This window comes from Triturus cristatus, chromosome 6, assembly GCF_964204655.1.
Source record: "Triturus cristatus chromosome 6, aTriCri1.1, whole genome shotgun sequence".
NCBI lineage: Eukaryota > Metazoa > Chordata > Amphibia > Caudata > Salamandridae > Triturus > Triturus cristatus.
The window spans coordinates 1,377,964,012-1,377,991,371 of record NC_140589.1 but is presented as its reverse complement, the minus strand read 5'-3'; the positions used below and the strand labels follow the sequence as shown (position 1 = coordinate 1,377,991,371).

At 42.5% G+C, this 27,360-nt stretch overlaps 1 protein-coding gene across 2 annotated transcripts in view; it reads left to right on the top strand.

The window, feature by feature from the left end:
* Positions 1–27,360, top strand: part of CCDC85A (coiled-coil domain containing 85A) — a 193,079-nt gene that overhangs the window by 68,769 nt on the left and 96,950 nt on the right. Inside the window, exon 3 of one of the 2 annotated variants that reach the window (XM_085612372.1) lies at positions 24,903–26,536. The exons of the other annotated variant lie outside the window; for it this stretch is intronic. Within the exon in view, the coding sequence (XP_085468498.1) occupies positions 24,903–24,994 (92 nt within the window). The 3' untranslated portion in view covers positions 24,995–26,536. Of the gene's footprint in view, positions 1–24,902; positions 26,537–27,360 lie in introns of those variants that run through there. 2 annotated transcript variants of the gene reach the window in all.

The following is a 27,360-nucleotide window of genomic DNA, read 5'->3' as shown; positions in this document are numbered from 1 at the left end:
TTGTGAATGTTAAGAAAAAGATTTTTTGACAGTCCTACTTTTAAAAGAGAAAAATGACACTTACATTTTTTTCGTTGCTTAAGCACATCCCATTTTCCTCCTTAAGGAAAACAGGTTGCATTTAAAGGAAAAAAAAGTGGTTTTATTAAAAAGCAATCACAGACATGATGGTCTGCTCACCTCAGCAAGCCACCTTCTTTGTGATGGCTGCAATTCCTAGGGCATCATAATTTGTGACCTACCTCATTAATATTCATGAGAAAGGTTGAATTGTGCCTCACTACTAATTGGTAATTTGCAAATTGACCTATTAATATATAGGGCCCTTCACAAATTACCACACTGGTCAAAAATATACTAGCCGCAAATTGCGACCAGTATTTTGTGACCAGTTATTAGAACATCTAGCCCTTCATCATTTCATTACGTTGAGGGGGTCTGGGTAAAAAACTTGTCAACCGCAGTAACCGTGCAACATTGGTAATTCCGGATGCGGCTTGTAACTCCCATTACCAGCAGCATCAGGAAATTAGTTAAGAGTAAGTGGTTAGTGGGGCCAAATACTACAGTACACTCGTAGTAAGAGCCTTTGTGTGAAAAAACTGCAATCCCATCTATGTAACTGTTTGGCGATCTGTTAATTTGCCGTTTTGACTCAGAATGTTTCCTGTGTTGTATCAGTCCTGAAATGCTTAAGATGTTTTTTTGGTTCGACTTGGTAAATTCCACCAGTGTGTGTTTGTCACCAGATATCTTAAAGGGAGGCACCTGGGAGTTTTCTGGAGAAGCTTGCCTTGCTAAATGGGTGCATTTCCATTATCATTCTTCATTTGGTTACAAGGAGTGAGCAAGCCCCCTATTACAGTGCCATCCTGTGTTCCTTCCAAGGACTGGGACCATTTAATTGCTGTCGTGCAGTGAATTTATGGCATACTGCAGTCATGGTGGTTTGCAGATTGTTGAAGGGTCCCACAGCACTGTCACGATGTGAGGGGTTCTGTTTGTGTCTTGCCTCCTGCAGCTACTTCTTTAGTGGGGAAAGGAGACTGGCATGCTTCTGGTGCCAGTGCAAGGTAGTAGTTCTGGCCCAGAAAGTTGGGGTATCTTATGGGATGATGACCCAATAACGTGACTGTCTGATGCACAGCCAGAATTCTTTGAGAATAACCTACTGTGTGGGTGATGGGCAAGTTCAAGTGGTTTCCATGGGCTCTGTGAAAGTAAAGTGAGATAGATTATGTGAGATTTTCAGTGTCTTGTGTGTCTGATTCAGTGTGTCGAATTTGATTTTGGATTGAGCAGTAGATTATCTGGTGCCAGACTTCTGTAATGTACTTTGTATGTAAGCGTTGCCATCCAGATAGGTAATTATTATGTGATGTAAGTGATGAGTGTGTGGTATCAATATTATCAATCAATCTTTATTCTGCCTAATTATGACCATATAAGGCACAAAGCAATCAGACATTAGTCAACAATTGATTAGAGTGCAAAGTGCCACATAAAATAGGTAAAATGTATTAAAACCAATGATAAGAAGTGCAAAATGCAGAGTTTAAGAAGCAACAAACAGATACATATTGTTTCAGCAGTGTGGTTCCGCCATGGTTTTCCTCGTTCTAACTGCAGCTTTTAAAAAAGAGCATACCCTGAAGCAAATAGCAGATGTATTCAATAGTTGCAGATGGAACAAAGCCTCTCTACATTTGCAATGGCCCAATGATTTTAAAAGAGGTTTGAGCAAAAGCCTGCGATGGTAAAAGTTGTAGAAAAACATATAGTATAATAGCGATTCCTCGGATACCTCACCACAGGAACAGGTTCAGATATGTCCCTTCTACATGTCAGTTGGAATACCTGCGCTCATGAGCTGCCAAACCGTACCAGCCCTAAAACTGAAAACGAGAGACGTCTCCCATGGAGTGAGGCTAAGTGTCAAATAAAAACTGGGCACTGCACTAGCAAAGACCAACACAGTGTTTCTCTTTAACTCAGTTTTTTTCATTAACTTGCAGTCTTCCAGCTTCACAAAAATCCGAAAAGTGGCACTTACCCAGTGATTTATCACCTTTTTTGATACTCTTCGGGACAGAAAAAGAGAAGCTAAGTCCAGCTCCTGAAATGTGCACAAGATATCATTTAACCAGGGAATGGGGCTCCATTTATTCAAGCTGAGATCATCCAAAATTATGACTCTACAGAGTTGGGGGTGCGGATGAGCCCACAAATTAACCCACAATAAGAGTGGGGCTAACTGCACCCTGTTGGCTATGTATTGCTGATTTAGCTCCTGGTCCATGATATGACAGGAGGCTGTCGTTGGCAAGTGTAAAAGCCTCCGGCATATACGATTTTCCTCTAGCTGGGGAAGGGCACTTTTGTTGCATCCCCAAACCCCCACCCCATACGTCACACCTGGGACACACTGTGCGTTATATACTTTCATCAGTGGCCAGATGGTTCCCCTTCCCCTCGTGTATGGGAGGTTGAAAATTGTCCCAGCTGACCTACTAAGCTTAAGACATGAACTGTTCAGCTGGGCTGCTGGTACCCCGAGGTATTAAAGATAACTCCCAAGTAGCTAAAGTTATTTACACTGTGCAATGACTGACCCTTGATAACAAGCCTGAGGGTAGCAATCCTACCTGAACCACAGGCCATAATCTGGTACATCTCATAGTTTGTTACCAAGTCAAGACTATCCATGAAATGGACAAAGTGGTCCACCAATACCCGCAGGACATTCGGTGTCCGGGCCAGCAGAACAGCATCATCCGCGTAGAGCAATGCTGCTACTTGGGTACCAGCAACTCCAGACGTGTCTATTGGGGTTATTGTCAAGTGTGGGAAGAGGTCATTAATATAAGGTATGAAGAGCAGCGGGACCAGAATTCAGCCTTGGGGCACTCCCCGCTTCAAAGAGGCTTCCAGGATTTCTCAATTCAAACTCATCCACACCCTGGCTGTGGAGTGTGTGGTATATTTATGCTGATTTATCTGAGTAGTTCTAAGATCTACATTGATTGGTGTGTGACAGTTCCAGTAATTTAAGAGATCTATGTCAACATGTGGCTATGATGTCCTGTTGTGTACATGATGATGTAAAGGATCTGTCCACCCTGTGCTGTCTGAGGATGAAAGTTTTTAGGTAGAATTAAATTATCTGATGATATTAAGTGTTTGATATCCAATGATGTATGGTACTAGAATACCATTGCCTAGATATCTTTTGACAACAATATTGTTTTAAATATTATTTATAAACATATTGCTACCCTGGAGTAAATAATATAATATCTACATCCATTGAGCTTTAGTTTTACCAAAAGTATTTAGACCACACTATGTATGTCAGACAATATTTTTGTAAACAATATTTTTTCATACAACGATCCAAATCAGGCAACATTATAGGAAGTCATAAGTATGTTGGCTGCCCATGATGGTGTGTCTATATTGAGGAATGTGTGTTGTGCCATAGGTTATGCTGATGAGTGCATCTTTAGAACTCCTTATGCTCTGCTCAATATGTGTGTGCTGTTAAGCAGAGTTTATTGAGGTATGAGTTGACAGTTGTTGTTGTAGTAGAGAAGCCAGGTAGGAACGGTAAACAAACAGAGTTTTAGAATCATCACTACGTGGCTAGAGGGGCGAAGACAATCCTACAAATAGATGATGGTTTCATATCATTGCATAGATCATAGGATAGATAGTCAATTCAACCATAGAATACATGCAAGATAAATAATAACAGCCATGTCCAGTCTACTAATTTGCGCTTGAAGTAGTTTACCTTACTAGTGTCAGAGTGCAATGACCTAATCTGTTGTTATGAGTTCTTGAGCTTTGCTGTGTCCTTGAAGATATTGTGGGCTCCTAGAGTAGTTGGCAGTTTAAGCCATATAAGAGAAGCCTTAGAATTGTTAATACACATGCACCTTACCACCACCTACACTCGCCTCTGCTTGGCCATGTTGTGAGTGTGATTATGCTAGGAGTTTTGTCTAATGAGTACTGATGTTGTATGTTACAATCTGAACATGACTTGATATGGGTATGCTGGTGAGGTGGCAAATGTCAAGCCATGTTGTGAATCAGGTGGAGCCAGGGATTGTCGCTAATCAATTCTGTGTTTCTTAGAAGGGTGCTCTGTCTACTAAGAATTGTTGAACGAAAGCTACTCTTTTGGGACAAAGGCCTAAAGAGAGACAATACAAGCTTTATTGTCACTTTCACAGCAGTGGCTTGGTTATGCTCAAATCATGAATAATTATTAAATCAGTAAACATCTTCAAATTAGTTGCTCTCCTTTTGACCTTGGATTATTCACGGCAAAGAAACTAACATAAAGGATTAACTTGCATCGCGAGGGTGCCAAGACTTCTATTTTATGAAAGTGCAGCTGCTCTGTATCTCTTTGTCTTATTCATCTCCAGTGTGGAGTTAGTAAGGATCCCTCAAGCCTGACAGTTGAAGAGCTGATCTGAAAATGTGTACATGTCGATTTGGGTTCTCGATTAGGAGTGGGCATACCTGGCATAAATCTCTCTAGCTTAATTACTTTAAAATCACTTGTAATTATGTTTAAATACGTGACAAGCATTATCCAGCATTTAGTGCTATTTTCTTAGTGCAGAATACACCCTTGCTTCCAAAATGGGCCAGATGTTGCATTTTGCACTAAGAAATTAGCACTAAATGCTGCAGTACAGGAACATCAGTAGGCAGCAGCCGCTCTCTTAGTTTGTTGTTCCTGTGCTCCTGTGGTAGGATGTGTGCTCTAAATTACTCTTAATTACTCAAACTGGCATAATTGCGTAATTTTGGTAACTTCACATCGCAAGACTAATGCTTTGTTAGTAACATTACTCTGATTTCTCCGGTGGAAATGAAAGTTTGCCCAGGCCTATTCTGGATACACCCAGGACCTAAAATGCACCAGACAGGAGTTACGAGTGTACCCCCACTTGGAGACCTAGGTGAGGATGACATTACCAACCTGCCATCAAGAGTAGACCTGGGCGTAAAATTCCGCTCCGCTTGCGGAATTTGTGGGATTTGGCCCACTCCGCGCTCTGCTTGGAACGCGGAGTTCTGAAAAACTCAGCGTAGCAGAGTTTTTTCTCTTGCGCGGCTCACCAACGTTACATTGGCGATCGAGGAAAATCATACTTTAGACCACCTCCTGGGGAGATATCTTAACGCAGGTAGTCGCAGCAGGTTGCTACCGCTTGTGTTTAGAAACCTGCCGCTCGTGTTATGGAAGCTGCCCCTCGTGTGGAACATCAACTCGAGTGGCAGAAAGAAGCAGCGCCCTTTTGTGCTGTGCGTGGTTCTGTTCGTGCTGATTTTACAGTGCGGGACAAACACCCAGTGCAAAAAATCAGCATGATAGCTCTGCTTACCGCATTCAATTGCTTGCGGAAATCCACAGAGTGTGGTGGAGGTTTTTCGGCACTTCATGCAGTTCCATATAGCAGAACTCCATTAAATTTGCCACACACTAATCAAGAGCTGGCATTTTGTATCGCACCACAGGCTGCTTCAAGGTATTAAGGGGTCAGGAATGGATCTGGCGCAGGAGGGAGGAAGGAACAGAGTGGAGAGCAGAAGATGCAATTAATCCACTGTTGACTATGGGTGTCCTTGTCAAGTCACTTTTTTTTAGTGCAGGTGCCTCTGCAGGGCTGCAAGAGTAAAGGTAATGAGCAGGGGTGGAGACTGATGGAAGATCTTGAGGTGCAGGGTTGAGTCAGAGTAGGTGCTAAGAGAAGGGTGCTTGATCAAACTACAGTACCAAAGTGATGAAATAAACTGTAGTATAATCTGAATGGGAAGAGATAATTGCATTTCATGGAGCAAGTGCATGAATTCTGCCTTCTGATGACAGCTTCTGTGGGTGGTTTCCAAGGGCGTTTAATATGAGACCTTCAGCGGCGTAGCTTTATGTTAGGTTAAGTTGCTCCTGTTGCCAGAGTGGAAATAGGAACAGTGCACTGGTCAATGCTGCAAGCTATCAATAATGAAGTATAGAAAGCTGCTAGAGCGCCTTTCCATAGTTCATTTTCTAGTGGTGCAGCCTAGGCTGTAGAGGGTTATATGGGCTCCCATTCTTTTTTTGTGCTCCTATAAATTCTGAAGGGCAGAAATGAATATGACATGGATGGTATAACACTTTCAACATTCAGAGAATAACGTAATTACTATGATGACCAATGTTGGTTACATCATTGCATACACTGTATTGGCAGAAGAAAGTACAGTTACCTTGCAGGCTACATGACAATTAAAATAAAACTAAACTGCACCTTCATCATAGTGAATTTTTTACATCCCAATGTAACTCCACAAATGCCAACCTCTTCCCAACAGGCACCACCGTTGCCCCTTGAATCCAGAGAACCTAAACATCATGTTAAAACTCCTTCCTCACAACCAAGCAATTCACCTAGGCCAGTGACAATGGTTCCTAATGCAAGCAAGGAAAATGAGCCCTTCTACCCAACCAGTTGATAGTAAAAATAAAAATAAGAGTGGGAAAAAAAGGGGCTTGGGGGTGTCTCCCCCCCCCAAAAAAAGCTCACCTGATGTCACGTCGAGAAGTGCAGGCAATCGGCGTCCTTTGAGAGGAAACGCAAAGAAACTTCCGCTTCCTCTTTACAACGTACGATGTCTCCACGGCAGATGGAGAGGAGACGATGTGAAGAGGTAAGGGGAATTTTAGTTTAAAAAAAAAATATATATAAAAGGATTGAGGGTTAAGGGCAGGGTAAATATAAGAAGGATTTGGGGCTGGGGGGTCACGTAAGGGTACAGGGGAGGGGTATAACCTTTACCAAGAGTATGCCCTTACCATGCATAAATTAACAACGAAAATAGTTGTAAAGGTACGCGTGGTAAAGGAAAATTAGTGGTAAAGGTTATGCGTTGAAAGAGCATTCCATTGTAACGCATGCGTGGTAAAGGCATGCGTTGCAACGGAATGCGTTGTGACGTCATACAACCAAATCTTCACTCCGAACCAACCTGTGTCAATGAAATTTCTCTGCCCCAAAGTCTGAAGACTCCCACTCAGCACTCAATGGCGCAGTTTTTGACACAGTTGTCCAAGATCATTGCTAACATTTGAAAGGCGAGTCGCATCACTAATGTCCCCATGTGGTTGTGTGTTGGAATACTGAACAGAGATCTTGTTCTGCAACCATTGTTCTGAGGATCGAGGGAGACTACATATGTGTTCCAATGGCTGGATTTCAGTGCACTCACCTTTCAAGACACATGTAAGGTTTTCCTCAAATGTTCTTCAACACAATTGTTACGTGTTTGAACCAAGCCAAGGCTCAAACTCATACAATGTTGGCTCGACCTTTCCTTTGCTCCAATGTAGGGTAAATAAAAGCTTTGATCCTTATTTGAATGCAGACTGATTACTTATCTTGTGCAGTTAGCTAAATGATTAGTAAAAGGTACTGTGTGATAGTAGTTATTATTTCAGTGACAATTTCACAGTTTATTGTAGTGTAGTATGAACATAGGTACATTAGATCGCAATGAAGTAATTAGCCAAAGTACTTCCCTTACAACATATGGAATAGAACACAGTTTTCTGATGCCCTCTTGTGGCCGTTTGTAATGATTCTGTAAATCAGCTGCCAATAATGGACTTAATAATGTACCCGCCCTGATGTCTTTTTGAAGTCGAATAATGACGTAAGATTTTTTATGATAGCTGTCATGCACATGCAGTGGAAAGATTAACAGCAATAAAATAATAGCACCAACAAGATTTATAATAACACTAATAATACTACTATTAACAACAATTATAATGATACTTTGTACACCTTTATAATGCACTTTTCTAACCTAATCATCTAGGGCGCTGATAACAGGTGTTCATATGTTCCCCGCATACATTAATAATTATGTTTGCTACTGGGTGGGCTGTAGTACATATTTTAATAGTGATTTGTTCAGTTGATCAATGCACATGTTTCTCGCAGGTACTATTTTTGTGAGCTAGTCTTGTAACAGAGGACCTATAAACTTTGACAGGTTTTCATCTGGTAGTCCTTAAGTGTATTCCTCCACTTATGAGCATCAGTTTTGGGAGTACTGGAAGAACAGCACGTTTTAAGACAGTTTCGATGTGTTGCTGCTGCAAAGCCTGCCGGGAAGAGTCCGCCAATGTTTACAATTTCAAGTATTTAAAAAAAAAAAAAAAACAGGTTGGGCTTGTGCGACTGAGACACAGTCCCAACGAAAACACCGTGCCTCTGACATACCACTTAAGGGTAGAAGACTGTTCTGTGATTACTGTTATCATTGTTCGCGTCAGAACATTTCCTCGTAGTCTAGACAATAGAGGTTATCTGGTCGAATAAGTCTCTAAAACAAATCAGCTGTTAACAGTACAATGAAACACCCAGAAGCCAGCAAGGGAAGCAAACAGGAGGGCCCGAGAGGTACAATTATCATGTTATCTTTGAAAGCACTCTGCTGCTTCTAATGTTATGTTATGTCGCTGAATCAGTGGCAACCCAACCAGGAAAGTATTTGTTTCATGTCATTTAATATCCATTGAGAAACTTGCTTTACAGAGGGTTTAAGATGCACAGCTAAGAATGTGGATTTGAAGGTGTGCATGCACTGTAAATGGCTTTGCTTTGTTGGAGGCTTTACTGTCTGAACACTTTTGTTTCTGAACTTTGGCTACCCTTCTTATTGCAGGCAACATAGAAACTGTGGGGTAGATTTACAAGCCCCTTGCCACACTTTTGCGCCGCAGTTGCGTCACTTTTGTGACGCAGCGGCGGCGTACAAAATACAAGGCAATTTACAACCTGACTCATCTAGGGAGATGCGTCACGTTGTGAAGCCGTGCGTCACATTATACCTGTGTCGGGTATAATGTATGCAGGGTGGGCATTCCCATGCAGGAAAGCATCATAAAAGTGACACAGTAAAATCTACAAGATTTCACTGCATCACTTCTAAGACGCCACTGCGTCAAAACCTTACACCTGCTTGAAGCAGGCGTAAGGAGTGATGCAGTGTAGTGGGAATAGGCCTCAAAATGCATTGTTGGTGTTGCTTTGTGCTTGCAACACAACTCCAGCAATGCGTGACTTTTACCCCAAAAGATGCGTCAGAACTTTTGATCCATCTGTCAATCCTTGCGTCATGGTGTGCCGTATTGTAAATACGGTGCATCCATAGTGGCGCAAGGATTTCTCAGGGTGGCGCAGGGAAAGAGACGCATCTCCACAGATGCGTCCCTTTCTTGTAAATCTGCACCTGTGTTTGTTGTTCATCACATGCTTCGTCACATTTGATGCAGTGCCACTGGTATGGGGGAGGGAGGCATGTAAAACTATTCACAGATTAACTTCGTACTTTGCTTTATATGCCCTAATGTACGGATGGATACTGGAAGGTGAAACACGTGCAGCAACTTAGATCACTCAAGCAGTGTTTCCAGAAAGATAACACTGAAAATAACAATTTAATCAATCCACAACTGATAAGGGAAGAGAAGAAGAGAGGGCAAACAGAGTATTTGTAAATGAAGAAGGCATCTTCAGAAACCCCAGGCATATAGGGAATCTTTAACTGAAAATATATTTTTATAAATAAACTGTGAGGTTTTGGATTAAATGAATGAAATTTAATAAATCTCATCATTATTAGTGAAAAAGACAATTCAGTTGAGCAAGTTACGCTACAGTGCTCCTTTCTTTCTTTTTTGTCCAAGTTTTAGCTGATATGTATTAAGTGCAGGGCCGGACTGGGAACCAAAACCGCCCCTGGCAAACTGCTCTGCCGGCCCCGCCTGTGGGGGAAGAGGGGTGCAGCCGAGCTGTTTGCAACGGCCGGTTTCGGCCGATTTTGTTACAGGGGGCCGATATTGCTGGCCCCCAGTAACAAAACTGGCCCCCACCCTAGTGGCCCACTAGGGAAATACCCGGTGCCCGCTACGGCCAGTCCGGCCCTGATTAAGCGTGTTGCTTTCGTAAGAGTTAATAGTGGCCTCACACTCAAATGGCTACAAAGAAATCCATGTTTAACAGTTATGTAAAAAACATTGTCAAAACCAATAGGTCTCAACTTAAAGTCCAAGCTATTGCTGTTTCCACTGCTTGTTTTCAGTTGAACGGGAATGAATACATGAAGGTGCTTATGAATGCAATCGTGGAATTGATTTTTTATTAAAGTAAACCCATTCTAAGGTTGCCCAATGCTTCATGAGGCATGAATCATGTTGCATGTGCGCTACATTATTACATGAGAGCATGAATGGGTAATGACATGCACACCCAATTAAAATTTTCTGTTCCAACATGGCAGACACTCATGTTACAATGGTACATAAAATGGTGAAAAATAAAAAATAAAAGTTACTGCGGAGTATGTAAAATAGGTGAGCAGCCCGGCAGCAGTTGGCAGCTGCCAGGCTCTTGTAAAGCGAAAAATAATAACCCTGGGAAAATTTGCATATTCCCAGTTGGCACATTTAATTTACTTACAAATTCTTAGTTTCTGGTACTACCTGTACCCAGGCCCTGTAAATTAAATGCTGCTAGTTGGCCGCAGCAATCATTGTACCACCGACTACAGTAGCACTGAAAAACATGTCTCAGGCTCAGCCTGACCTCTAAAGGGCACAGTTTTAAAACTGCCATTTGGACCTAGAAAAGTAAAATATTTCCAGGCCTAAACCTTCCTATTTTTTTTTTAATTGACCTCTAAGGTAGTTACTAAATGACCATAGGGCAGGGTCTATGACATATAAAATATAGTGCATACATATTAAATGCTTTACACACCCTGACAGTGAAAAACCTCCAAGGTCGTTTTTTACTGCGGCATGACTGGCTCTCCAAAAGAAACCTTCTGGGTTACACTATATAAATGTATAATTCTTAATTTCAGTTTGGGAGCAGATAGAAAAAGGACACTTTTTAATAGGAATTTAAAATCAAACTTAGTGGTCAAGTCAGCTTTTAAATGACTGTTTGAAAATTAAACTTTTATTAAGTTGTCATTGACCTACCTAAGCCAAAGGGGCCTATCAGCCAATCTCACTGCCGATGGCTCCCCAGTGGTGAAATGTGGATTGCTCCCAGACATTGGACAAAGGGCTTGGGTGTGGCGTGTTATTTTTCTTTCATGAGCTAGATGGCCTGAGTTCTGTGTCCAGCCCGTTCCTGAGCTTCAATGGATGCCTACAATGTCACAGGCAGATGTAACTCACAACTAGGCCTGCTTCCCTTTTTTTTTGCTAATCATCTTGACACTGTTGGATAAGTTACAGTAAACAGACAATAAGTGCAGCAACATTTAGTTGGGTTACCCCTGGGAACATCCACCCCATTGGCTTGGCAGCGCACAGGAGTTTCCCCTACACACAGGCTGGCACTGGCCATTAGAGAAGCATCCCCAGTACCCTCCTCGGAACACTCTTGTATCTGTGAAGTTTAGAAGATCAGAAGAAGGATGGCCCTGCTGTCTGAAAAACCTGAAGAAAGACTGGACTGCGTGGCTTGAATTCAGGACCTCAGAAGTGACTCTAGGGCCCAGTTGGCAGACCTCCTGTCTGAGATACAGGGACAAAACAAGCTACATAGGCCTCCGTCCCTGTAACTGCCCAGCTGACTAGTTCCAACTGGAACTAGCCTGGACCCTGCTGCTGGGTGAGTTCTAACCCCCAAGAGGTGCCCCCAGACCTGGACCTTTGACTGATGTTAGAGTGTACTTCTCCTGTCCCCAAGCTGCAAGATCAGGGACTTAGAAACTATTTTTCACATATCTACTTGTAGAACTGTCGGAGGCTAGGACCCCTGTCAAAACTGCAGCTGTTGACGTCGAATCACCAGTTGGCCTCAGCTTGCTGGTTCACCATGCTAAAAGAGATATGACTTCCAGACAAGTGTCCATGTCCGAATGTGGAGTGCTTCATCGAGACCGATGCCAAACAGCAATCCGTCGATGTCAAGGCCTTCCTGGATGCAGACTTCAGACTTCGCCCGCTCTGAGCCATCCCGCTTTTGTCAATGACTGTACGGGGACACCGCTCTTCAGCAACCTGCTGCTGCACAGCCCCACTTTGGATCCAGCTTGCTCTGGATGAGCCCCTTTTCATTAAGCTCAATTGGCAATCTTTTCACTGGGCAAACCTGATCCCTGTATCTGACATGTGTTCCATCGTGGTCATCCTTAACTTTGGACTACGACCCAGTCTGGCATGACCAGATAACTGTGATTGGCCCTTTTTGGTACTATTTTTAATTCAAATTTTAAAAATTCATATCTCTGGTTCTACGTATTGGATGTTTGTCATTATGGTGTCATTATATTTATTGAAATGTACTCTAATTCTTAAAATTGGTTTAGGAGTGTTTAGGTTTAGGAGACTTCTTTTGTTATATTTCTACTTTTTTACCGTTGGGTGCTGCATAAATACTTCACACACTGCCTCTAAATTAAGCCTGACTGCTTAAGCTAAGCCAAGCGACCAGAGGGTAAAGGAGAGGTTTCTTTAGCTACATTTGTGGATTACCCGACAAGGACTGTGATTATTGTTTAAGGTGGGATTTCACCCTGTCAACTAATATTCCTGTGTTTTCCAGATATTATAAATTTAACAGGCAGAAACAGAAAGACTAACATTGTAATGTCCGAGTAAAAGGTCTGTACCAGTCCTTTTGCCCTCTTACTCTCCATTGTCTTTTGTGGAGTGCCCAGCATTGCAGTGTCCTATTTTGTTGTTGTTGCAGTCTAAAAATGCACAGCACCTTACCTTTCAGCATATTTAGAAAGCTGGAATAGTCAGAAGTGTTTATAAATTGGATTTGTTTATGTAGTTAGAATTCAACTGGATGTGAGGTGATGAATACCCCATTCGATATTCCTCAGTCAACCCTTTCAGTTGTGAATCTGCAGTTTAAGGCAAGCTGAACAATTCCACTTTCTTGAGTTTCCTGAAGAGAAGATGGTTATATTCTGCCTTGCCCTAGTGTTCAGGGCCCTGCGCTTCCAGGATCCATACGTATGCTTTTATAACTTGATTGTTGACTGATCAGGTGTGATGTGGTAAACTGTATACTGGCTAGCCTTAATCACAGTGCCGCAAAAAATGAATATGGCTCTGTGTACAATGGGTGCCAGTATAGGGATTTCAGTGCCATTTTCAGAAGGATGCGTTTGTGTATGTCAAGGCACTCTCTGGCTCTCTATTTCTTCCAATCATTGTAGCTTTTTTGTTGAGCTTTGGGGGCAGGTGTAAATGATGTTGCTAGTCCAAAGACACAAACACAAGGGCTCCGCTTAGCTATACCCGATAACCATTTAAAAAGAACAACAGTATTTTCTAAAGCTTGTACAACATAAGATATATGCCCTTGACAATTTGGTTAATTTGTGATGCAAGTGATAGGGCTGAATTGGTAGAAAATTCCTGCTTCTTGTACATGGCTGGTGTTGCCCAGTTTTTGACCAGTAAATTAGGAACCGTTTGGGATCTGTTCCACCCAGGATAAAGACTACTGACTTCACCCTCGTCAGATAGAGGAAACAGGAACATCCTAGACTAGATATGTTTGGAATGTATGTCTGTCTTCCGGGATCCCCAGGTCATTCTTACAGAGAGTACAGTAAAAATGATGCACACACTTCACTCCTAATTAATGATATTGCAGTACTATGGTATGGCTCAAAAGAAGAGGAGGGTATGGGAATGAAATAAATAAAGTGTATCGTGGGGGAAGAAAATTGATTATGAATAAAAGTGGAATAACAGATGGAAAAACAGATCCCCCTCTGGAATTCAAAAAAGCGATTATTGACATAAATAGTTAGGAAACAATGTTTTCATATACAATTAAATATAATGGTCTGTGACCACAAGAAGGGCGTTGATCACAAGTGAACGGAAGGTGTCTTTGACACCGATCTACAGCAGAAATAAAGCCTAATTTTTTTAAATATTAAAATCATTTGTAAGAAAACAATAGGAGAGCGAGGAACTCGGGGTTGCTGAGGGTACGTCTTCTTCCCCAAAGTAATAAGCAAAACAACTTGGACAGATCCGCTGAAAGCGGTACCACTAGAGTGCACTCATCCAAGTTGTAGCAGAGAGCAAACATCCGATAGATTTTTTAGAAGACCCCTCACTCACCAACCTAGTTGGTGACATGCTTCATCATTGGCATCCCAGCTGAGTTGCTGATTGCAACCCAGCTGTGCTACGACACCTGGTTACAGTGGAGAGTTTTTTTTGGGGGTGATGTAAGTGCTCTGAGGGTGCTCAGAAAGTGGTGAGATTAAAAATGTCTCTAAAATATGCCCTAATAAGAGACTTTAATGTAAGGGTCTTAGGACATGATTGAAAAGTAAACTTTGGATATACAGAAGAACTAATTGTACTGCTATATCCCTGAAGGACTGGTCAACATGTTCCAGCCTTTTACGTCAGTCGTAAGGCTTTCATCAGGACCAAAAGATGTGCAAAACCAGTGAAGTGGTTACAAATGTGGAGGTAAGCGCGTGTGTGAATTATCAGCACACACCCTAAAGTGTGCTGTGAATGTTGTGGGCAAACAGTACTTACTGACCCACTGCTTGACGTGGTATCTGAGAAAGAACACACAACATAAAAAGACATACAAAACGTTTAAAATATACTATATAATATAAATGCAGTTTGCATACTTCCTACCTTCTTTTCATGCCGCATGTTGTGCAGTGCTCTGATGCGCAGGGTGAGTCAAGGAATAGTGGTAAGAGATACTGTAGAACAGTCATGCATTCGCTGAACAACAGTAATTATGCAGTACTATGCATGATGGTAGTTTGCAACATGCATAGTTTAAGCCTAGGTAAATTACCATGCGTGTTCACAAGTATGCACAGCAATACAGGCCACCAGTGCTAGTTCATCTGGGCTGGCGTGATGTTAAAACCAGTTATGAGAAGTTGGCATGGTATATGCTGTCCACTAATTAAAGTGGGCAACCTGTACCAGTCCAAAACAACCCCTTATGCTGATAGGTTAAAGAGAGCCTTTATTGAAAGCTATCCTAGTGGTAGCTATGGAGAGCAGCCTTCAGGCTAAGTCTTGAAGGAATGTAAAGCAGCTTGTTTTACCAGTCCATAATCTCTTGAATGACCAAATAAAAGGACAACCACACCAGGTATATATTCAAAATATATGTAATTAAGATAAAACACACCCCTCTAAGCTCTTTGAGGCTGAAGTTCGAAGTACTTAAGTTACAAGTCAGTATTCAACAGTAAAAGCACAAATACATGTTTGGGCCCTAGGGGCGTGCCAAACCATATACCAATAAAGTGGTATAAGAAGCACGACTGAACTATACACAAGGCCTAGAGCCTTTAGAAGCGTTTGGGCCCCAAGGAACCACCCAAGGTAGTGACGTAGAGGAGTCACGGGGGACACGTGCAGTGTTAGAACACAGGTGCGAATCGCCGTTGACTTCTATGAGGAAAGTCGCGGTTGGGAAATTACAAGTTAAGGACACTTAGAGGATGACTACAAGCAAACCGTTTTGGACTTAAAGGTGTCTAGGGACAACACCCATGGGAGCACTGGAGTACTCGAGTTACCTCACCCACGGAAGCCGGGTGCATAGGTGTCTTTTGGTGTCGGGTCACGGCGTTGTTTTCAATGGAAGCTGGCAAAGAAGTGCTGCTGCCGTGAAGAGGAGAAGTGTCCAAAGAGATCCAAGCCTGGATTGAGGATGGAAGGAACCTGAAAGCAGAGGGGATAGAGTCTGGGTCACTTACCAGTGACCAGGGGCACGATAGTCCAATGCCCACAGATTTTGGGTGCTTCAGGTGAGTTGACAAGTGTCTTCACTATTCAGCCACGAGGTCCAGGAGGTGTCGACGATGACCAGGAGCTGGCTTCTAGCTGTCCCACAAAGTCTGTCGAGTGCTGCGGTGTCGGCGACCAGAATGGACCCAACAAGCCTTGGCAACAGCAAGTCAAGTGGAAATAGAAGAAAGATGTCGGTGCAGACCAGCAATGTCTGGGGGACTCACCCAGCAAGGGTAAGTCACGGCCCATCTGGAGTAACCAGGAAAGCTCAAGCAGAAAAGGAGTTGCCTTCATGGGGACCCACTAGCCAACGGGCTAGCGGTTGCAAAGGAGCCTCGAGCAATCACACTGGAAACTGGCCCACGGGTCACTCGGGGAGTGGAGGCCAGAGATCTTTGGAGCAGTAGGTGCCCAAGGCTAGGGCTACTCGGAGCCCAAAGCACAACTTCAAGGAAGACCAGGAAGATGATGCACCGGCAAAAGTTGACGGTGTCCAGGGGTCACTGTTCCACATTACCCACGATAGCCACGGGCCTTAGCTTTGCTGTGGACTCAGGGTAGCCTCGGAGAAGTCTGGAAATCCACCTCTGGTAATGCAAAGACTTCAGCGTCTGGTGGGAGCTTCAGGGTTGCAGACCAGACAGTTGCTTCTTTGGTGCCTGCCAAGCATGGGAGTCCCTCCTTGACCCCAAGGGAGATTTCTTCCATCTTCTAGTTGAAATAGAAAGTCGAAGGTCAAGGATATATGTTGCAGAGTTTCTTCCAGGGTAATCTGAAGTCTCAAGGACTGGGTTCCTATACTTATACTAAGGGGGTTGGACATACTCTGGGGACCCACCTATGGGAGGGTTTGGAAAGAGGGGTGGTTACACCCATTTCCTTTGTCCAGTTTCACGCCAGACCAGGGGCAGGTAGCCCCTTCAACCGGTTTGAACTGGACTATGCACACGGGCACCAAGTGTGCCCCCAGTGCTGGACTTCAAAGCACCAGAGAGTGCTCCCGCCCAGCCCCAATACACATCTGCCTGTCTGGAGAGGTGGTTACACCTCCCTGTGACAGGAAACCTATTGTCCAGGCCTCCCCTGCCTGTGTTTCGGTCAGCAGCAGGATGCCAGATCCGTGTCTGTGGCAGTGGCATCCATTTTGTGATGCCAGGGCTCTAGAAAGTCTTTACTGGTTAGGCCAGTGGGTACATGTCTCTCCCTCTAGAAGGGTGGAATGCTACCCCCGCCGCCAGAACTGGCGGGGGGGGGGGTAGTATTCCAAAGTGTTTGACACCAAACACGACATGTTTCTGTGCAGCTAGTCCAAAGTTAGCATTTTCCGCGAGGTTATAATGCACTTAAGAGTATATGGTCAGGCTGCACCTCAAACCGCATCAGAGGAGGTACTCAGAACGCTGCAGAGGGGCTCTGCTCATGCAGACAGGGGCACCTCTCACATAAAAACCAAGCACTCTGCCTTCAGGATTGTTAAGGCCTGCCATCGGAGTGACTTATAGGTTTTATATGTGTGTGCCATGGTAGTGATATAGGTAGCCTATACCACAGTAATGGGTGCATGCACCAACTTACCCAGGCTGCAGTAGCAGGCCTGTGGTGTCATTTTGGAGGGCTTCCCAGGGGTGGCATAATACATGCTGCAGCCCCTGGTAGGCCTCTGAGGTACCTATGCCCTGGGTACATTGTATACCATATACTAGGGACTTATAAGTAACTCCAGAATCCAATTAGAATTGTACCTAATGTACATGGAAACCATTTTAGAGAGGAAACAGCTAGGCTGGGGTCCTGATTAGCAGGGCCACTGCCAGACTAAGGTCGAAAAACAGTGAAACACCAGCAAAAAGTGGGGGTACCCATGTGAAGCAGATCCTACTCTCCTACACAACCCCCCACCCCCAAACGCAGGGACATTAAACTAACCTTGACCAGTTGAGTCTTCATGTTCTAAGTTGAAATACCTAGAGAGTCCATCTGCATCCCCTGTAGGGAAATGGACCACCAAAGCAGTTTGGGGTTTTCACCTTTCATGTGTTTTAACCATATGAGGGGCTTATGGTCTGTCTGAACAAGGAAGTGAGTACAAAACAAGAAAGGCCTCCACTTCTTCAGAGCCCAAACCACAGCAAAGGCCTCCCTCTCAATGGCTGACCAACGTTTCTCTCTAGGGGTCAGCCTTCTGCTTATGAAAGCTACTGGCTGATCCAGGCCTTCATCATTCAATTGTGACAGTACAGCCCCTACCCCCAATTCAGATGCATCTGTTTGGACAATGAACTTCTTGGAGTAATCAGGACTCTGTAGAATGGGAGCAGTGCACATGGCCTGCTTCAGGTCATCAAATGCCTTTTGACAGCTAGCTGTCCACTGAACCTTTTTGGGCATTTTCTTAGAAGTTAAGTCATTCAGGGGTGTCACTATTGCTCCACACCCCTTGACAAATCTCCTATAGTACCCAGTCAGGCCAAAGATGGCTCTCACCTGAGTCTGGGTGGTTGGAGCACCCCAGTCCATGATGGTCTGGATTTTGCTCTGCAGTGGTTGAACCTGGCCTCCACTCTCTGGCACTTGGTGGCCTTGATAGTGAGGCCTGCCTTTTGCAGGGCCTCCAAAACATTCCTTAGGTGGACCAGTGATCCTCCCAGGTGGAGCTAAAGACAGCAATATCATCTAGATAAGCTGCACTGTAGGCTTCCAGACCTGTGAGAACTGTATTCACCAACATTTGGAAAGTGGCAGGTGCATTCTTCAAACCAAAGGGCATCACCACAAATTGGTAATGCCCACTTGGGGTCGAAAATACTGTCTTTGGCTTTGCATCATCAGCTAGTCTGATCTGCCAGTAGCCAAAGTATCTATAAGCTCATCTGCCCTTGGAATTGGATGGGCATCAGTCCTAGTGACTGCATTGAGACCCCTGTAGTCCACACAAAACCTCATCTCTCTTTTCCCACCACTGGTGTGAGGTTTTGGCGCAAGGACCACTGGACTAGCCCAAGGGCTATCTGAGGGTTCAATCACTCCCAAATCCAACATTTTCTGGACTTCTGTCCTGATACTGTCCCTGACATGGTCATTTTGCCTATAAATCTTATTTTTAATAGGCAGACTGTCCCCAGTGTCCACTTCATGAGTGCACCAGGTAGTCTGACTTGGAGTCAGAGAAAACATGTTTCTGAACTGATTGAGCACCTGTCTGCAATCAGTTTGCTGCTGGGCAGTGAGGCTGCCTGCCAAGGCCACACCATCAACTGACCCATCATCAGAGTTCTGTGAGAGGAGGTCAGGGAGTGGGTCACTCTCTTCCTCCTGTCCCTCATCAGTAGCCATGAGCTAGCCCATGTCAGCCCTGTCTACATATGGCTTTAGCCTGTTGACATGGATAACCCTGTGGGGACTCTTAGGAGTTCCTAGGTCTACTAAGTAAGTAACCTCTCCCTTCTGTTCAACAATAGTGTGGGCTCCACTCCATTGGTCTTGGAGAGCTGCTGAGGCCACAGGCTCCAACACCCATAATTTCTCTCCTGGCTGGTAAACAGTCAGTCCAGCCTTTTGGTCATGCCAGACTTTTTGAAGTTCCTGGCTAGCCTCAAGGTTTGTAGTTTTTCATGTACTCAGCCATCCTGGAGCAGAGACCAAGTACATAGTCCACTATGTCTTGCTTTGGGGGTTTGAGAGGTAACTCCCATCCTTCCTTCACCGAACACAATGGACCCCTGACAGGGTGACCAAACAAAAGTTCAAAGGGGCTGTAGCCAACCCCCTTTTGTGGCACCTCCCTGTATGCAAACAAAAGGCAGGGCAAGAGAATGTCCCATCTTCGCCTGAGCTTTTCTGGGAGCCCTTTAATCATGCCCTTTAAAGTTTTGTTGAACCTTTCAACCAAACCATTGCATTGTGGGTGATAGGGTGTGGTGAACTTGTAAGTAACTCCACACTCCTTCCACATTGCTACCAGACATAAAATTTGTAGCTCTGTCTGATACTACCTCCTTAGGAAAACCCACTCTTGAGAAAATTCCCAACAGGGCTCTTGCCACCACAGGTGCTGTAGTGGTCCTAAAGGGAATAGCTTCTGGGTACCTGGTAGCATAATCCACTACCACCAGGATAAATCTGTGCCCAGATGCTGTTTGGGGATCCATGGGACCAACAATGTCAATCCCCACCCTTTCAAAGGGCACCCCCACCACAGGTAGTGTTATCAGGGTGGCATTTGTAGTGCCACCTGCTTTGCCACTGGCTTGGCAGGTTACACAGGAGCGACAAAACTCCTGTGTGTCTTAAGACATGTGGGGCCAGTGAAAGTGAGGGACATGTCTGTCCCAAGTCATGCCCAGGTGGCCTGCTAAAGGAATATCATGGGCTAGGGTCAATAGGAAGCCCCTGAAGTTCAGAGGTATAACCAACCCCCTGGTGGCACCAGGCTTGGGGTCTCTACACTCTGAACACAGGAGTCCATAATCCCAATACACCTTATGGGGACAACTAGCATTCCCAGCAGCCTCAGCAGCAGCTTGCCGTCTGAGGGGTTCAAGAGAGGGACAGCTCTGCTGCTCCTGGCTCAGATCTGCCCTGGATGGGCCCCCTGTCCCCAAGAACTCAACCTGATCAGGCTCAAGCTCCTCTAGGACAGTTCCTTCTTCAGGATCGTGATCATCTCCCTCAAAAGACTGATCCTCCTTCTGAGTCAGGGGGAAGGCTCTACCTTAACCCTTCAGCTCCTCCTCTTGGGTGGCACTTGGTCCATTGTTCCAGAATCCAAGGCCTGTTCAGTTTCAGACATTTTGGCCTGTGACCTGGTCACAGAAAACACATCTGCAGGGATGGCCAGCATTTCTGCATGAGTCCTGAGCTCTACTTCTGCCCAAGCTGAAGTCTCTAGATCATTGCCAAGCAAGCATCCGACTGGTAGGTTTGCACTCACCATAACCTTCTTAAGGCCAGTTACCCCTCCCCAGGCACCACAAGATCTTTTGTCACCATAGTGACACTTGCTCCTGTGTCCCTGGATGCCAAAGGATGTACTCAATTGATTAAAGGCTGTTGCCTCTACTTGCCCAAGTTACTGGGACTCACAGAGGGGGTCATATCCATGCCCCATCACAGGCAAGAACAGCTTGAGTGGTTTCTCTGACTAGGCCAGGGTCAACCCTACTAAACCCTTGGCTTGTGTACTCCCACTGTCCAGGCCTCCCCTGCTGGAGTTTCGGTCAGCAGCAGGAGGCCAGACCCATGCCTGTGGCAGTGGCATCCATTTTGTGATGCCAGGGCTCTAGAAAGTCTTTACCGGTTAGACCAGTGGGTACATGTCTCTCCTTCTAGAAGGGTGGAATGCTAACCCCACCGCCAGAACTGGCGGGGGGGTAGTATTCCAAAGTGTTTGACACTTTGGGGTGATGTAAGTGCTCTGATGGTGCTCAGAAAGTGGTGAGATTAAAAATGTCTCTAAGATATGACCTAATAAGAGACTTTAATGTAAGGGTCTTAGGACATGATTGAAAAGTAAACTTTGGATATACAGAAGAATTATTTATACTTCTATATCACTGAAGACCTGGTCAACATGTTCCAGCCTTTTACGTCAGTCGTAAGGGTTTTCATCAGGACCTAAAGGTGTGCAAAACCAGAGACACGGTTACAAATGTGGAGGTAACCACATGTGTGAATTATCAGCACACACCCTAAAGTGTGCTGTGAATTTTGTGGGCAAACAGTATTTAGTGATCCACTGCTTGACTTGGTATCTGAAAAAGAAGAACACACAACATAAAAAGACATACAAAACGTTTAAACTATATACTATATTTATGTAGTACTATGCGTGATGGTAGTTTGCAACATGCATAGTTTAAGCCTAGATAAATTACCATGCGTGATCACAAGTATGCACAGCAATACAGGCCACCAGTGCTAGTTCATCTGGGCTGGCGTGGCATTAAAACCAGTGAGTCTATACTTGTGTCTTAAATGCGCATGGGATTCAGCGCGCTGGTGCTGGCACCTTGCTGACACGTAGTCCGAGGCAGTAATGGACGTAGAGTACTGTATGTCAACGAAGGGGTGCGATTATTTTAAAGCGCATGAGCCAGCATAGAAAAGAATAAATTAAACATATGTTCACACAGATAACATAATGAAGACATGAAATGAGCACCGGGCTTACATTAACCACAATTGAAAAGATCTACTTAATCCTGCGGGGAGGGAGCCTCCTATTGTCACACACTGCAAGCTGTAAAGAGATCGTTAAAAAGATGGTTAAAAAGATGGTCAAAAGATCAGGCCGGGAGTGGGAGCCACGTCTGGTTATGAACTTGTTCACCGCATATCAGCATTCATTACTTCCTTCGTCAAGGATGGACTCTCATATCTCCAACCTGCAATACCCTTCACGGGATCCTTCCGGTAAACACACTCGTATCGGATGTGGTTTAATGCAGTTCCGGGAGTAGGCGTGGCTACATAAGGAGCCGTGTGCTCTCCAAGGTGAGAACTGAACCGCTAACTTCAGTAACGTAGTGGGATTACGTGAGTGTGATTTTCTACTTCCTGGTAGGTGGGACTTATTGCCGCTATCGATGTTATGAGCACCATTATGATAAAGAGTAAAAAGAAAAAAGAAAAATGGTGCGTTGTTAAGTAGGGATGTTGCCGTGTATTGAGAGCATATTATATGCACCGTTGTGGATCTAAGTAATGGGGTGCCTATTTTGAGCGGACCATTATTACCGGATAAGGATGTGTAAAAATCTTGTCACAGAGAGTTAAATTAATTGCCACAGAACACCCGAATAGTGCCTTGTAGCACACCTAGTGCCACTTTGATATGAGTCCAACAGTACAAAGTATACTACTATCTCTGAATATGTAGTACATACAGAAATATTCCTCATAGGAATCCATTGGACATGAAAGCAATGTAAGTATATGTGTATGGATCTTGATTATCACTATCATGCTCTTTGTAATGCGTTCCATGGGATATTGTCATTTAGGCTGGATAGGCGATAAACCCAGTGTTGTTCTTTTTCAAGGAGCTGGTTCTGTAGATTGGTTGTTCCTTTATCCAACTGTTCGATTATGACCCATTCGTGGTATGGCCCACCTCAAGAAAGTATTCTGTCATTTTCGTGGTGTACGCCGGCAATGGATATTACTTCTGTGCTCGCAAATCCTGGGTTTTTTTTTTGCGGCTAGTCATCCCGACGTAGCGTAGTCCGCATGGACAGATGATGAGATAGATTACATTGACTGAGTTACAGTTAGTGTGTCTCTTGATTTGCCATGTCTTCCCTTCTTCTAGTTCCAATGTTTTTGTGGGTTTGGTTAGGTGGCAAACACTGCAGTTGCCGCAGGGGAAATGACCAGTCACATTGGGGAGACCCCAGGCATTAAGAACAGTGTTAGGAGTAGTAGTTTGTTGTCGGGGGTGTGTACTTACTAAACTGTCTCATAGGTTTTTTGCTCTTTTTTACGAGAACAGAGGGTTCTCCCAGTTCAGGCTGCCACTTTTGAGTATGCGCCAGTTCTTTTGTATAGACCGTGTGAATTTGTCAGCAATGGAATTGTACATGGTTACGCATGTGAGTGGTATTGCAGATGATGTCTTCTGTGCTTGTTCCAGTAGGCCTTCAAAATCATTCCCCAGATTATTTAAATCTGAAAGATGGGGAAGAATAATTAGTTGAGAATTGCAGGAACCATCCCAATAAAATGTGCTCATACACACACATATTTACTGTTCTTTTTTGTAAAATACTTTTAAAACTATCTTTCATTAATGATTGAATGTGCACCATCATTAAATGTATGAAAGTGTGATTTAACTTTTTATTTAATATTGCTAGGTACATTTCAGTTGCATGGTATATTGTTGCGTATCATTTGAATTAAATACTCAGAGATTTAGAACTGGGAAAACTAAATGTTCCTGTTTAAATATGCGAATTTTGGAAACCACAAACAGCTGGCTAACCTTGCTCTGATTTGCAAAGATTTGACAATGCATATTCATGGATCTACAGTGCATGGCTATAATGTAGCAATTCATGCCTCTTTTGAACATGATGCTAAAATATATTTTGATTTTTAATTTTATATTTGTTTTCAGTTTTTGTATAGCCATCTGTAACCTTTTTCAGATTTTCCAAACCTCCTTCATTTTACTGGGATATATATGATTTGGGCAGTCAGACCCCACCAGGTACGACAGGGCTGAATGTACTTTGCAGAAGTGTACAGTGTGTCTGCTTGTGATGTTAAGAGCTTTGAGATGATTCCCCAGGATTTCAATGCTAAAACCTTGCTTTGGGTGTAAGAAAAAGAATTCACACATTTTAAACTTTAGAAGTGTGTGACCATAGCATTTATCGAAAGTACTGCATTAATAAAAAGCATCTGCTTCATAAGACAGAGTAATCCAGTGCATTTTGAGTGTTTCAAATACAAAGCTCAATGTGTTGCTAAAATCTATTCCTGTGGCACAGGAGGCAGTGAATCATCGGGTCAACCATTTGTAGTGTAATTTATGTGAGATAGTTTAACAGATCCTTCCCTTCATTTCAAAGGCAGCTAAAAACCACCAACAAGTGTCCAAGTAATGCTTAAACAAAACTGGTACACATGTTTTAAAATTCATCTACAGCAGTGTATCTTAACCTGTGGTCTGTGGACACCTGGGGGTCCAGAAAGCCTATTCAGGGGACCCGTCACTGCTTCAACATTAAATATATTAATAGAAGAATAAAGTGTATCTAAATAAAGAAGGAATATGTAACATTTTAAATGTTGAAACATTATACAAATGTAAAGGCATTTGAAGTTGGAGGGGAGTTAGTATTCTCAGATTGATTTGTGGGAACAGTGCAAGTGCATCAATCATAATTTATTATGAATGATGAGTGACCTCAATTGATTTTAGAAAAGCTCCAACCTTCCCATTAAAATCACATTTTTGATTTTTTTAAACATTTTGTTTGTGAATTAAATAACATATTTCATAATTTGCATATTTGTTTGATGAATGCATGTTTCTGTATTTTTGTGTATTGTTTTGCAGTTCAAATCATCAAAAATGCTGAAGCCGTGGTCCCTGGTCCCTGGCTTCCAGTGATGACTCAGTGGGTGTTCCCTGATTACAATAATGATTAAGTGGAGGTCTACAAAAGTCAAAAGTTTAAGAACCACTGATCTACAGCAAACCCTTAGGACCATCAAGAAATAAAATAAAATATAGAAACAATAAATCACATCAAAAGTAAACATAATCCGATGTTTTGACTTTCCTTATGTTAGAAAATGAAGGTTTATGTGTTATTGTGTTACCAATGTTTAAACCTCTTCATGAAAATTTGTGGTTGCTCAGTGTAACATGTGTCAAAGCTCTCCTGAGGTAGCTTTCCTTTTCCCTCTCTTAAAACATGACACAAAGTCTAATGATCTAAACATTACCAAAAGCACAAAAACAAATTTTATCAGCTCCCTACATTGAAAAAAGTTGTTGTCCTTACTTAATTATGTTATGTTGTTATGTTATATTATGTTATGTTAAGTTATGTTATGTTATGTTACCAGCATCCATATAGTGCATTTCTGCCATTTCTATGGTCCTACAATCCTTTCAGAGTCTGAGCTCACTTTGCATTTGATAATGTGTTCAAAGTAACAAATTAGAATCACACTGTTTGTTTTGAGGTGATTTTTATTATTGTGCATTTCTCACTAGTTAAAGTGAATTAAATGCTCCTTAAAGCTACTGACACAAAAACATTTACTTCTGGCAATACAGTATGCGAAGGAACTTCATTCAATGATTAAAAAAAGGCCAAGTATTTACTCTGTGTTACTTACCCATGTCATAATATCATTGGCCAAACTAATCGCAATAACCTTTTTATAATATGAATATTCCTGCCTATGGAAAAACAAACCAACAATTCTATCACAGCTTGCAGAAATATTTCTCTGGTGCTTGTTGCACATTATTCCACTGAACATAGTAGAAGCAGAAGTAGGGAGAGAATTGCAGAATAGAACGGAACAGAAATGATTAATATACAATTCACACAAGTATTGTGAATTAACACAAATTAACATATATCATTTGGAGAAAATGAAAATGTGCTAATGCGATTTCCCAATAACACTGAGAGGATAAGTTGTACATTTTCACATGGTACTAATTTCAACAATGTGGCATTTAATTCCATTTTACATATTATTCTATGTATAGTGCAAATAGAGTTTTTCAGCATCCAAAGTAATCTTTGTAGTTAGTTTTTGTGGCTAGCATTGGCTTTTTATGCTACAATTTAAACTACACACTTCAAAAAGTCAGAGCCGTTTGCAGCAGCAAAATCAATTGCCAAAATTGGTAAAAATGTAAATCTACTCTATTTGGAGTAGATTTTCACCTCCTTTAAAATTCACTAATTGTTTCCAGGAACACTCCTGGGAAACTGAAATCCTGTCATGAATTTCTTTTGCTGAGCAAATCTCCACATGAATTATGTTCATAAAAACATTCCCTACCTGCAACTCCAGTTGTTTTTGTGTTCGTTTTTCAAATAGTTTTTCACTATTTTTCTTGTTTAATTTCCTAGTTGTTCTTCTTTTATTATTATTGCTTTGACCAATTGTTGTGTATGATTGTTTCATTTTATAGTACTGTTATTGACTTTTAAATACAGATCATTTTGGGTTTTATTCATTGAATTATTTTGTCTTGTATATTACTAATAAAACATGTTTAACAAGTGACTCTCATTTTTAATTTCAATCTGAAATATATTATTCATATTACTTCATTACTACTAATCTGTTTTTCTATTTTAGTTGGGTTGACGTTTTCATTAAATTCAGACAAATTAAGTAGTTGACTTCATTTTTCACCTAATAGTGAAGGGAAAACATATTTGTCACTTTCTGTTTACATGTTTTTTTTCTTTTTTTAAGTTTTAAGGAGAAATGACACATTTGCTGTTGAATGTTTATACGTTTGAAATTGAAAGTCATTTCTACTTTTGATGCTATTAAGATAGTTCAAACACTTTCCAAAATACTACTTAGTTTTTATACATATCAGGAGCACATTGGTATTCTTTCCATTAGGCAACTCCTGCAATTTAGAAAATAATCAGTTATTATTCTGTCAATTTACAAGTACAACCATGCATTCGAAATGTAGGCTATGATCTGTGAATCTGCTATTTCTAAGCAATACACTTCTTCGACTTGTTTTGTAAATTGATATGAATTAATGCAACCTTTGTTCTACTGAGCATGCTTATAAATATAGTGCCTCTGCTGAGGATGCCTAGCTCATCAAATCCAAAACGTAACTTTTGATGCTATCAGATTGATGAAAAAAAGTCTAATGAACTGTGCATATGCACTGACTTAAATTAGACTCTGATGAAAATATGTTTTTCTTCAGCATTTAAATGCCAGTATATAAGCAGTACACACAAACTGACAGCCTATAGGTGAAATCAAAAAAGTTACAATGGACCTTTCAT